The 14,419-nt window shown below is 34.8% G+C and overlaps 1 protein-coding gene across 8 annotated transcripts in view; it reads right to left on the bottom strand.

Moving 5' to 3' along the window:
• Window positions 1–14,419, bottom strand: part of SENP6 (SUMO specific peptidase 6) — a 123,472-nt gene that overhangs the window by 30,069 nt on the left and 78,984 nt on the right. For 7 of the 8 annotated variants that reach the window (XM_044001006.1, XM_044001008.1, XM_044001013.1 and 4 more), the window contains 4 exons: window positions 13,049–13,194; window positions 9,943–10,324; window positions 4,713–4,945; window positions 2,632–2,802 (listed from right to left, as the gene is read on the bottom strand). In XM_044001006.1, coding sequence (XP_043856941.1) covers window positions 2,632–2,802; window positions 4,713–4,945; window positions 9,943–10,324; window positions 13,049–13,194 — 932 coding nt within the window. The remainder of the gene's footprint in view (window positions 1–2,631; window positions 2,803–4,712; window positions 4,946–9,942; window positions 10,325–13,048; window positions 13,195–14,419) is intronic. The other variant, XM_044001009.1, reaches the window with a different exon arrangement.

The following is a 14,419-nucleotide window of genomic DNA, read 5'->3' as shown; positions in this document are numbered from 1 at the left end:
TGAAGGAGTACCAAATCTCAAATACTACAATGCAGCAATCACCAAATTGATGTTAAAAAATGGAGATTGATAAGTGGAACAGACTAGTTACATTACATACAAAAGCTACTGAATCTAGTAGTCTAGTGTTCTATAAACTTACAATCCCAGATATGGAGGCAAGGACAGATAAATAAATAAACGAATGAAGCAACCTGGGAGAAATTGGGTTTAGATTAACACATCATGCTAAGATAAGCTCCAACTGGATAAAAACTTAAATATAAAAATGACTGTAAATAAATCAGAAGAATAAATAAGAAATCAGCTTTACAGTTTACAGATGGGGGAAGAATTTATGACCAAAGAAAAGATAACAGAAGATATAATGGACAATTTTAATTACATAAAATTTAAGTTTTTGTATAAACAAGTCAATGTAGATAAAATTAGAAGGGAAATATTAACTGAAAAAATCTGGACCAAGTTTCTCTGATAAAGTCTTATTTCCAAGCCAGAAAAAATCCGAACTATCAACAGCAAGATGGAAAAAAGCAACTCTGAGGATCCATCCCACCCAAACCATCAGGTTGGTAAAGTTGATAAAAAGTATCTAAATTCAAAGAAAGAAGAAAAGGACCTACATACACATAAATTAAAAAAAAAAAAATAGCCACTTCTTTGGTATGTGACAAAGAATTGGAAACTGAGGGTATGTGCACCAATCTGGGAAACAGATGAACAAATTGTAGTATATGAATACATATATATTATGATTGTTTGGATTCAGCTCTTTAACTAGTTTTGCACATACTCATTAATATGAAGATAAAAAATAAGAGAATAACTAAACATGGATTTCGTTATCTCCCTATCTAAAATGTACTCCATACAAGAGAAAGAAAAGGAAACTAAATGAAGAATGGCTAAACCCACTAAAGTATATATACTCAGAGGTAAGTTTGTACTGAAGGTGACAATTTCAAAGGCATTCAAGGGATCAATGTTCAAATTATCTTAAATTATCTTTTAAAAATTCCTTCTTGCCCAGCTCAGACTCCTTTAGGAAAAAGTGATTAGATTCCAATATGAAAAAGTCCTACCAAAAAAGCTTGTTTTCACAGAACACTGTTATTTTTATGTCAAGTGCCAGAATATGTAGAGCTCTCTAAATGAGACCCATAGCCGAGCTATCCACACATAAAAAACCAAATGGATACAAGATAGCTATTGTCCAGATTACCGTTCATTTCTAGGTGGCTATCAAAGTCTGCTGTCTATGTAGCTATGTCACAGACAGAAAATGAAGATAGGCAATTAATAAGAAGATATTGGAATGTATTTCAGAAAATGTAGTGATTTTAATGACCTAAAGCTTCTCCCTTAAAGTTTCTTCTTTTGTATGCCACTACTACCATGCAAATCATGTTAACACATTGGTTTCAGAATAACTCAATCTACACGTAATCTAATAAGCAAAGACTCATAGTAACTTCCAAAAAGCTATATAGTATATTACCAAATATTATTTGTGAAAAGGAAATGGAAAAACAGATTTCAAATTCATGCTTGGTCAGAAAAGAAATGGACCAATCAAGTAATAAGTCAGGAATCCTGCAAGTTTCCAAGAAAAAACGGATGCTAGTGTTGGGTGAGCCCTCTGTGCACTTATAGAAAGACAATAAAAAAAAAGTTATAGAACTGGAAAAAGGTCAATGGTTTATGGTCTTGACAATGAAGGGCACACCTACATCATTGAAATCACATATCAAAGTTTTTGAGTACAAGGTCAGAAATATTCAAATGTTTTATAAAAAACCCCACAGCAAATAACTTGTTGGGAATATGAAGCCAAAAAGAATGTCTCAGGGCATACCCTATACAATACCATATGTTCATGGATATTGAAAATTACTGAAAATATGTATCTACTTTTTTCTTATTTAGCTCCCTTAATAATCTTTGAACATGATTCTCAAAGTATATTTGTTTCTCTTCCCCCCAAGCAGAATGTTACCATTATATCATCAAATAACTCCTTCCAAATGCTCAAATAAAGTTACCTTTCTAGGCTTCTCTGGACTCTTGTGTTTGTATTTCAAAGTTCCTACTCAGCTCTGGTTTTTCATCAGAAATGCTTGAAAGTCTTTATTCCATTAAAGGTCTATTTTTCCCCTGTAGGATTATACTCAGTTTTGCAAGGTAAGTTATTCTTGGTTGCAAGCCTATTTCTTTTGCCTTTTGAAACACTGCATTTCAAGACCTCCCAGTATAGAAATTGGTAGAAGCTACCAGGTCTTATGTGATCCTGATTATACTTCTTTGGAACTTAAACTGCTTCTTTCTGGATGCTTGCAGTTATTTTGTCACTAATTTAGGAGCTCAGGATTTTGATTATACCATTCTGGGAACTTTTCCTTTTGTGACTCCTTTGAGGAAGGATCAGTGGGATTCTTTCTATCTGTACTTTGTTCAAGTAACAAACCAATTTTGAATCAACTGCTATACTATGTACTGAATCTGAAGTAATGAAGTTTGAACGTACAAAATAAAAGCAAATTATTATCACTGCATACTGGCTGTAGATAGAGATTTTTACATTATGACATAAAATCTCACTTAGATACAATAAAAAGCAAAGAATGTACTCACAATTACAGGCTCTGCTACCATACGCCTCAGAGTTCCTATTCGTATGCTTCGACAATTCAGAATGACACTTTCAAAGTGACTTTGGAAATTTAAAGGTGTAGTATCAACTAAAGTTTCTGGAGAAGTGACTTTACGGCGTTTTAGGGGTGTATTTGGTACAGAATTGCCAAACTGAAAGAGAAGAATAATTTCTTGTTTGAGTTTTAAAAATTGGCCCCAAAATGATCAACTTTTCATATATGTTCAAGAATAAAATCCAGGAGAAATTTAAATTTCTATAACATAATTATATTTATCCCATAATACCCTAACTAAATGAAGTTTATGTACTGCTCTCAATGGCATTACTGAAATTGAGCCTCATGACAATCTTGTAGTATAGTCAATCTTCAACATTTGTAAGTTTAACTTCAGTGACTTCAAACATTTGCATGATTTTATTAGTAGTAACCTAGTTTTCATTTATGTGTTGGCAAATGTGCACATTTGTGGCTACATGCAATAGAGGAGGGAAAAAAGGACAAGTGTGATAAGTTCAAGTTTGTGGAATAGCTGATACTAGGTGCTTCACTGGTCTTATTCACCCTACCTGTGAAGAGCTCCCTGGATATTTGTTGCATGTTTTCATTATTTGCCTTTAAAATAATTTTTTGTTTCAATTATGCCCCCAAAGCATAGCTTCAAGTACTTTGGGCTCTAAGCCCAAGTGTGCAAAGTTAGTAATATGGCTTGGTAAGGAAAAAAGAAAAAGGTGTTAGATAAACTTCATGCTGGAATGTCTGCAGCAGCTCTTGGTGGCAAGTTTGGTATTAACAAATCAATGAGGGGCAGCCAAGGTGGTGCGGTGAATAAAGCACCTGCCCTGGATTAAGGGGGACCTGAGTTCAAATCCAATCTCAGACACTTGACAGGTACTAGATGTACTAGGTACACGTTTGGCAAGTCACTTAATCTCACAAAAGAAAAAACCCCAACAACAAATCAATGATTTAGTCACTTAGTTATTATTATTAGATATTATTATTATTATTATTATTATTATTATTATTATTATTAGATTTAGTTAGTCACATTTAGTAGTCACTCCTGCCCGACCCCTTGCCCCAAGGCTTGTGCTTTTCATTAAGAATAGTTCAGTCAGGGCAGCTAGATGGCGTAGTGGATAGAGTACCGGCCCTGGAGTCAGGAGTGCCTGAGTTCAAATCCTACCTCAGACACTTAACACTTGCTAGCTGTGTGACCCTGGGCAAATCACTTAACCCCAATTGCCTCACTTTAAAAAAAAAAAAAAGAGAGAGAGAGAGAGAATAGTTCAGTCAAAAGGAGATTAAAGATGGCAAGTTACACCTTTCCTTTTTTTTTTTTTTTAAATTTTGTTGTTCCAATGCCACTTCAGCTCCGGTCCCTCCCTGTTCAGCTTCTCTCTGGCCTTCATTTTATGGGTTATTTCATGGTTACTGTGTTAGGAAAAGTGCATATTCTCAGAATTAATGTTTTGTTATAAAACATTGTATTCAGAAAAGTGTATTTACAGAAATCTAGATAAAGATTAGTTTTCTGGTGGTCACAGGTTCAATAACTATATCAATATTTGTGTTTTCTTCTTTTGTGCTGTTTTCTAGCACAATTCCTGTGAAAATTCGGGATTAACTGAAGTTCAAGATAAACTTAATGACTTGTCCATTGTCATACAACTATTAAGTGTTAGTGGCAGGATATGAACTCAAGTCTACCTGACTCAAGTATAAAGAAATAATAAACAATATTTGGTTTGAGAGTAAAACAAAGGCAAAATTAGTATATAAAAACTAAAGTACTTAATGCATAATTATTTAAATTTAAAGGGATCTTTTCTTTTCAAAAGGATAATTCCTTTTGAAACAGAAGCTCACACTGAAAATTCAGCTATTTAACATAAGATTCAGAGTATACTGTGTGCTAAGCACTACATTAAGCCTGTTGAAGATTATGTTCTTTGACCACAGAGAGCTTAATCTACTCCTCATATCCACTGTGAAAATGGATGGATGCACCTTTACAGTGTTTTGAATCCTAGGCATTCACTAAAGATGAAAGAATACCTGATCTTTCATTCGTGCTTTTCTTGGTATTGTGACCACTAGTTCTGAGTCTGTTGAAGTACTTCTCCCTCTATGTTCTAATCCACAACTATTTTCTTTTAGTGCAGCTTCTACTTTTCCTGTAGAGGGTGCTGGGGAAGAACGTGCTGAATCTGCTGGTCGAGGTGATACACTTTCTCTTCTATTAGTATTTCCACTGTCAGTGTCATCCTCATCATCACTGGACAAAATTACTAGAAGAGAAATGGTCATTTAAGACATTTTGCTTTCAAATTTTGTTTCAAAAACACAAACAGGTTATGGCAAATATCCTAGACAACATTTGGCTTTTCCCCAGGCATTATCCACCACCACCACTCTGAATGACTGAATAGTTAAATCTGGGAGAAGTTAAAGTAGCAACAAAGAATGGTGGCATTTCCTAAAAAAAAGTAAAATCTGTTTCTATCCCTCTCCCCACAAATTGTAATACAAATGAAAATACAGTTGCAAATTATAAGCAACTATCACAAGAGATGTCATTGGGGGGAAAATACTAATTAGCTAAAGAGGAATATACAAAATAAAGAAATCTCCAGAAAATCCTACAATGGTAATTTGTTGACAAACAGTAATAATAACATCTTTGTTGATTACTCCTTACTATCTCCTTTGGAAAACAAAAAAATCTTGTATTTTGTAGGAAAACTCATTAAACCTGATGTTCAGTCTTCCAGGTAGGGGAGACAAGACTCCCCTTGAAACTGGAAGAACCTACTTAAGAGTCATGGTATGTAAAACTCAATTCAGCTCGATATTTATTTATTAAACACCTCAGCTAAGCACTAAAGACAAAGAATTTTTTAAAAGTTCTTATACTCAAGGACCATGGAACGAAAAGGGAGAGATATAACATGTACACAGATAAAATGTAAGCTCACTGAGGAAAGGGATTGTCTTCATTTTTTAATTTATATCATCAGCACTTAGTAAAACTTCAACGACTTTTTGTTTGTTATTTTATTCACTTAAGCCTTATAATTAAAGCCCTATACATCTTGGAACCAAGCTATTTTTTCCAGGCTCACTGGACATTATTTTCAACTCCCTCCTCAGAATGTGATCGGTACAGCTAAACTGCCTCTCTTTAGGTTCCTCATAGAGACATTCAATAGCCCATCTTTAAGCTTTTACATGGGCCCTGAACTATGCCTAGGGTAAAGTCCCTCCTTACCTTCACCTCAGAGTTTCCCTCCTACTTTAAGATGAATCTCAAGCACTATCTTTACCATGAACCCTTTCCTGGAACCCACAATTGTTAATATCTTTCCCTTCCCAAACTACCTTGTATTTAGTTGACTTAAATGCATTTGTATCTCTTTACTTTTATATTTATGCTGTATATATTATCTCCCCAGGAGACTATAAGCTACTTGTTGCTATTTCATTCTTGGTATTTGTATCCCCTAGCACTAGCTTTTATATTTGTACCCCCAACATAAGTTTTACAAATTTTTTTTTTGGTGGTTGTTCTCAATTTTCGGTCATGGCCAATATGGAAATTTGTTTTAAGTGTGTATATTTGTTACGAGGCATGTCTTTTTTCTTTTCCTTCTTTAAAGAAACAAAATGGGGAGAGGTAGGAAGGGAAGAGAAAAAGGTTGTTAAATGAAATTAAATTTTTAAAGATCTGAGATGCCTTTGGGACATTCAGGTGAAAATTTCAAATAGAGTACTAGAGACTTCAGACTGGAGCTTACCAGAGATGACGGTTGGATTTATAGATTTGTGAGTCAATTGCAGAGGTAATAGGTAAAACCCATAGGAGCTGATGTATGGGGAGAGAAGAAAGGGCAAGGACAAAGCCCTGTGGTATACCCATGCATAAGAGGAAGGACATGGTGGACTATCTAGCAAAGGATACCAAGGATTCATTAGACAGGTAGAAAAAGAACTAGGAAAAAACTGTCACAAAAACCCCACTGGAAGGGAAGGTAATGGTCACTGTGCATATAATGTGACCGAAGCCCTAGTCTTTGTATCAAGAGTCACCAAAGTGAAGATATATCAGAGGATTTATGGGCAGGTAAGAAAACTACCACCTACAGTGCTCAGTATGCCCACAAGTCTCTGACAAAGATAATGTAATGAAGTCTCTAAGGAGGAAAAGAAGAATGAGGACTAAGGCCATTGGATTTGGCAATAAAGAAGTCACTATGTCCTTAGAGAGAAGATTTTTAGTTGAGCAGTGGAGTAGAAGCAAGATGAAAAAATAGGTATTACATTCTTCTCTCCTCAATTTTTTCAGTCAAGTAGAAGGCAAGTTATTTGTTGAAAAAACAGGGGGTGGTAGAGGTATATGGAGCTTAAAGAAGCTAGAAGTATGAAACAGCAGCTAGAGTTTAATATGGTCAATATGGCTAGAATAAAGAGATTATTGTGCAATAGTAATGGCTTCTAAGATCTAGATATAAGATTCCTACTTATCAGGAACCCTTGATGACAGAACATGGCATAAGTACTGAAATGATAGCATCAGCTTCCACATCTTTTTACCCCAAACACCAGGAAAGGGAGAGAGAGAGAGAGAGAGAGAGAGAGAGAGAGAGTGAGAGTGTGTGTGTGTGTGTGTGTGTGTGTGTGTGTGTGTGTGTGTGTGTGTTCCTTCCTCTCTGCCTTCATGGATCTAGACTAAACTGACAGTAAAACTGGCATCATAGCCTTATTATAAACATTATAAAACCCAACTCAGCTACTATATGGCCTCTCAATGTAGAAGAAACAGAAATAGAAAGAGTTCACCAATTATCGTCTCCTGAAAGAAACTCCAAAATGAAAAATCCCAGGAATATCATAGTTAAAATCCAGATCAAAGTAGAAATATTGCAAGCAGCTAGAACAAAAGAAATAACTCAAGTGCTGAGGAGCCACAGTCAAGATCATGATTTAGCAGTCCTATAAAAGTGGCGATAACTTGGAATGATGTTCCAGAAGGAAAAGGATATAGAATCACAACCAAAACTAACATATCCAACAAAGCTAAATATAATGCTACAGGGGGAAAAAATGGATCTTTAATTTAAGAGGACTTCTAAGCACGCTTTGAATGATGAAAAGACTAGAGCTTTGTAGAAACTTTCAAATTCAAACAGAGAGGAATTGAGAAACAAAAATGTAAATGAAAAATGATAATTGACTAAAAAAGGACAAGCTGCTTTCATTCTACAATGGAGAGATGATAAAGCTCAAAGGAAGTTAGAGTACATTATCTCATAATCAGACTGCATAAACAGACTTTATACAAATAAGGAGAAAGGGGTGGGGAGCAGCTAATATTTCAAACAAATAATTTGAACTGCTTAAAAGAATAACACACGGGGGCAGCTAGGTGGCGCAGTGGATGGAGCACCAACCCTGGAGTCAGGAGGACCTGCATTCAAATCCAGTCTCAGACACTTAACACTTACTAGCTGTGTGACCCTGGGCAAATCACTTAACCCCCATTGCTCCACCAAAAAAACAAAAACAAAAACAAAACCCAAAAAACAAACAAACAAAAGAATTAACACATGGGGCAGCTAGGTGGCGCAATGGATTCAGGAGGACCTGAGTTCAAATCCAGCCTCATACACTTGATACTTACTAGCTGTGTGATCTTGGGCAAGTCACTTAACCCTCATTGCTCCGCAAAAATAAAGTAAATTAAAAAACACACACATATACACAAATCAGGAAGGAAATTTCATTCAACAGGGAAATAGGAGGGGAAAGGGAGAAACTCAAGGGGGAAGTAGGGAGGAAGTAGTGAGGGATTAGTCTTAAACAAAACAAACTATAGTACAAAAGTATTTACAGCTCTTTTTGAAGTGGCAAAGAATGGGAATCTGAGGGGGTACTCATATATTAGGGAATGACTGAAAAAAATTATGGTATATAAATGTGATTAAGAGTAATTATTGCTTTGTAAGAACTGATGAAATGATTGGCTTCTGAGAAACATGGGAAGACTTGTATGAACTGAGACAGAATGAAGTGAATTGGGAAAACAGCTTATACGATGTCAGCAATATGGTGAAGGCAAACAAATGTGAAAGAACTAGGACATCATCAACATGACCAAAAATAATTCCAGAGGACTGATGATGAAATATAGTATGCACTTCATGATAAAAAGGATTCTGTCTCTGTAACTATCATGACCAATATGGAAATGTAATTAACTGACGATATAAGTTTATAATGGCTTTTTTCTTGTAGAAGGGTTTTGGGGTTATTGGGATGAAAAGAGAGATTTTGGTTGATAGAAAAATAAAAACAAAATACCAAGGAGAAAAAAAAAGAATTGACAAGGAAGTTTCAGAAAAACTTGAAAGGACTTGAATTGTGAATTATTGATACCCTTATATAAAATGTAAAACAATTGGTATTTATTAATATAATGGCTAAAATGTCCAGAGATTCTTACCTAGAGATTCAATTCTAGGAATATACCCCCAGGAGGTCTAATAACAAAAAGAAAAACTGCATATACAACAAAATATTCCTAACAGCACCTTTATGGCAGCAAAGAACTAGAAACAAAGGAGATGACTACAAACTAGGGAAATGGTTATGATATGACTGTAATAAAATATCACTTCTTTAAGAATGATTAAGATGAATATAGAGAATTATGGGTAGATTTATATGAATGGATTCTAACTATAGTAAGCAAAATAAGGAAAATAAACACAGTGCTTACAATAATGTAAATGAAGAACAGTAAAGCAATTGAAATAGTGTTAAGAAATTACAAACACTAAATTTCTCCCTAAAAAGGAGGGTCCCTGCAAAAGTACCCTGTAGAAGGTGGGAGACTGGAGGGTGGAACATGGCATGTAACATCAGACTTTTTGGATGTATTTGTTCTGCTGAACTGTTATTTTGTTTATTTCTCTCTTTTAGTCTGTGTTTATAAGGGATGGACTCTGGGAGGGAGAAAGGGAATACATTGGGAAAAGTTGGTGATTTAAAACCAAAATATAGCAGAATTATTTATTAAGAAAAACAACTAGCTTTCTTTCCAATTATTCTAATCAAACAAGCAGCCTTTTATCACTTGCCATATCCTCCTTTACTTAAATTGAAAAAGGACAAAAATCCTCAAAAAACCAAACCATTTAAAAATGTCAGGGAATATCCTAAGAATTGATTTTTTATTTTAGAAAAAGGGTTTAAAATAAGAAGATATACAAAATAAAAACATACTTACTTGGATCATTTAAATCAGATGGTTTTGTATTCCGTTTTCTTAAGTTTGTAATTTGGGGTATTTTTGCACCAGGTAAAAGGATTTTTCCGTTTGACTGTAGAAAATTCTGTCCAACATAATCATTACTCACAATAATATCAACTGGAACCTTTCCCAAAGTATTGCCATAAAATTTTTTGGCATTTAGTCCAGTGTTTTGAGACTTTTGTCCTCCTGAATTATGATGAATGGATGTTCGTGATAAAGGTACTGCTGCTTCATTTAATGCTTGCCTACAATTTCTTTGTAAATCCTTAGAAAAAGTAACCCCGCAGTTTTGGCATTTGGTCTGATTTTTTCTTTCTTTGCCGCACTGTGGACAATATTCAGTTTGTGCAGAAACCTAAAATTCCCAATGAAACAGGAAAAACAAAAATATGTCTCCATCAACAGCAAAACTGAAAATGTCTCAAAATAAAGCCCCATTTACTTTTACTATCAGTATATCAACTAAGAATCTTATAAATAGGAAAAAGAAAAAAGAGAGAGCCATACTGTTATGATTATCTATTGGAGATAAAGGTCATTACTGTTGTAATTAAGTGGATGGAAGGTAGTTCAGAGTCAGGAAGACCTAGATGTTTAAGTCTCACTGACACATATTGGTGATATGACTCTGGACAAGTAACATAACCTCTCAGTGCCTCAGGGCCCAGCAAGTGCTGAGCTGCATTGGTAGAAGAATTTCTTAAAGGTCTTGTTCAGGGGGAAAAAAAGGATGGAGGAGATTGAGGGTTGTTCCATAATGGTTGAAACTTCTTGAATGCCCCTTATAAGAGTGTGGTGCATAAAATAAAATACATAAAATTACAAAGGAAATCCATTATAATATAATATACTGTATTACATAATATAATATTCATTATAATGATCAAAATACATTAAAAAAAAAAGAGGCCCTGGATTCCCTTAAATCTAACCACAGATCCCCTTGGGTTCCATAAACCAAAGCTTCTTAAACTATGAATTGTATAACTGAATGTGGAGGTCATGAAAAATTTGGCAACAGTAAAAGGTTATGTATACCTATTTCATACCAATATACCCAGGGTTGTGTAAAAATTTCTTGGGTGAAAGAGGTCTTGAGTACAATAAGTTTAAGAAGCCCTGCCTAGGTTAAGAATTCATCTAGTAGGGGTAGCTAGGTGGTGCAGTGAATAGAGCACTGGCCCTCGATTCAGGAGGACCTGAGTTCAAATTCGGCCTCAGACACTTAATACTTACTAGCTGTGTGACCCTGGGCAAGTCACTTAACCCCAATTACCTTAAAAAAAAAAAAAAAGAAAGAAAGAAAGAAAAAAAAAGAATTCATCTAGTCCATTACCCACTGTGTGTGCAGAGGTATGAGAGGCTCATAGAGTTCCTCTTTGGGCTTAAAATCCATAGAGATTGAATGATTTGACCAAATTCACACAACTGAACCAGTGGTAAAGTCAAGGCCATTAAATCAGAGTGCCTCTCCTGAGCATATAGCTATAAGGCAAGCCCATATTTTCCTATTTGTACAAAAATGACAAATTTGCTCTAATTATCCTAAATTATCAGTAGTATATATAGATCAAATGAAGATAATCTAATGAGATAGACCACCCCAATCTTTCTCTCCAAGGAACATAATTTGTTACAGTAAATGAAAAGACCCTGAGGAGGACAACATTAATCTAGGCAGGAGGGGAAACTCAGAGCTGTCCTGTTGTGTTGGGGCAAAGGTGACAATTACCATAAGAACATGATAGCTGGGTGGCGGTGACAAATTTCTTTATCAAAATATTTACATGATCTTCAACAAACAAGCTAGTAAATGGCTGTACTATTTCCTAAGAATCCAAATATAAAGCTGATCTTAAATACATAGGGCACACAATCTCAATATAGAAATAAAAATATCGTGGATTGCTTTAGATATCAGACCACTCGTGGAGTATAGATGAACATAATTGTGTTATCTTTTTTAAAAACTAGGAAGAAACTGAATAATATGTTGAATAAGACAATACCATTAATAGCACATTCTCATAATTTAGTATTTCTAATGCTTTTATCACATTCAAATATGGAAAAATGTAAGGTAGTCAGGGTATTATAAGGCATTTAAGTCAGCAAAGAATTTAGGACATAATTTTTGAAAAAAAAAAAACAATGTAGTTCTCTGAAAGTTTAATGATGATGTAATTCTTAAACATTTTTCAACTAACAACCATTAAAATGGAGTCAAAAGAACACAGATTACCAAAATAATTTTGCACCCAAACTGTATAAAGACTGAAGATTTATCTAGCCCATTTTGATTTTTCAGTGCAAAAATATAATTAACATGCGCTACTTTCTGTTAAACACCAATGATGTGCTATCTCATTATTAAACATTAATTCCAGAAACAAGTACAATATAGACCTCTTCTTAATTCAAAAGATAATATGTCAAATCACTTGAGATAATATGACTTAAGAAAATGTGATTCAACAATCATCTTCTGGTAATCAGAGGGCTGCATAAAAGCTGGTGACTCAGAAGAAATAAACAGCAATTGGCATGGGGGATTTATGTTAATTTGGGGAGAGCCCAAGCCTATGATTTCAGGAGAACTTCTACACTGTGTACAAATTTATTTATATAAAGCTTTTGGAGAATTACCTGTTGAGTACTGAGAAGTTAAATGACTTACCATAATCACATGGCTAGTATGTGTCAGAGGCAGGACCTGAGCCCAGATTTTGACTCCAAGACCAACTCTATATCCATTATACTGTACCACTTCTTAAAAGCACTTAAATGAAATGTATTGCTAATAAAGGGAATTATATCTTTTCCTTTAGCATTAAAAATAGTCTAAGACTTTAATTTGTTTTCAATGGTTACGAAATAACTGTGTGAAAGTGGAGAGGGAGGGGGACATAGCACAGGGTTGGGGTGGGGGAGTGGAACCCTATTAGCACTCTCTCACAAGATCTTATCCAATCACGTGATTTTAAATCAAATGTTTCAAATATGTCAACATACAGTACCTAGACCATCTAAGATGCTAAAAAAGTTTCAGTAATAACACTGCTTAATTTCTCTAACCCACCTCTAAGTGGGTTAAATTTTTTTTTGAAGCAGGAGACAGCTGGAAATCAGACTGGTATGAATTGCAGTGACGTTTTGGTTGTACCTTCCTCTTGATTTCAGATTCTGATGCAGATTCAGACTCTTCTGTTTTCTCTATTATGCTTTCTAAAGGAATATAAAGAAGAAAAAAAATTCATTTTTATACTGTATCAGGTGGTAATTCATAGAATAAAAGTACCTTATTTTTTCAAAAAGTCTCTAAGTATCAACTAGTCCAGTGTTAATATGAATGTCAGAAGATGACATCCCAGGTCATTAAACTGTGAACACCTGGCCTTCAACTGGTTCCACATATTTATATTATGCTCATTCATCAGGTTCTCCTCATTTAGCCAGTACCATGATAGTTCTTCAAGTACTCTTTTTTGTTCATCTATTGTTGAAGGATATGGTAAATTGTCATTTTGCATATCAGCCTCCAACTTTGGAACTTAGTTCCCAGCCCTGGGCCTCTAAGCTTCAAACTGCTGAGCATTCATCCCATGTTTCCTAGACTCAGACCCACTGCACGACTTTTCCACTATGTTATCTTATAAGTACCTCCATTATCTCCTTTCCAACTTGAGCGCTAAGTTGTCATTCAAAGTTTCCATTCTTTAAGAGAATGTGTCAATCAATTGCCCTATTATTAGAATCACCAAATCCCTCTGACTTCCTTATCCAGAATGCTCCTCTCTGGATACCATTTCTCAGTATGAGTTGCCTTCCCTTTTCAGCACTTACTATAGGGGTAAATTGTCCTTTTTTAGCTCAGTAAGTTCCTGGGGGCATCACTGTATAGTGAATTCATAATCATTTTGAGAATTTGGGTTGAATTATATTCAATATACTATATTTTTGAAAGGTTTCCACATAAAATACATGAAATGAAAATTTTTGGTATCCCAAGGATTAAAACTGCAACTTTCTTGAAAATCCAACTATACTGAATGACTCATTCCCAACGGATCCTATGCTATGTTAACATTTTTAAAAGGAGAAAGACCTGAGATGACTTTTTGGGAAATGATGAGGGAAGAGAAAAAGAAAAAAGTTTGCTGCATGATCAAAGTTTTAGAATCTCCATTTGGGGGGAGGGGGGAATCTAATCTAAAATTACTTCCAAAAAAAAAAAAATTACTCCTCCAGAAGTGGAGTATCATTGACCCCTTTTTTCTTTACTTTTCAATAAATATCTCTCCTAAAGCCTGAAACCAAAGTCTTATCATGGCACGAATGAAACCTAGATTCTCAAAGCCTATGCCAGCACAACAAGTTATAATAATTCCCAGGGCCAATCTATTAAAGTTTATTATTACTAGGAAGCTGATGAATAATTTTAGAAATAGCA

This window comes from Dromiciops gliroides, chromosome 4, assembly GCF_019393635.1.
Source record: "Dromiciops gliroides isolate mDroGli1 chromosome 4, mDroGli1.pri, whole genome shotgun sequence".
In the NCBI taxonomy this organism is placed as follows: Eukaryota; Metazoa; Chordata; class Mammalia; order Microbiotheria; family Microbiotheriidae; genus Dromiciops; species Dromiciops gliroides.
Note: the sequence above shows the minus strand (reverse complement) of the source record. Positions and strands in the feature narration are given on the sequence as shown.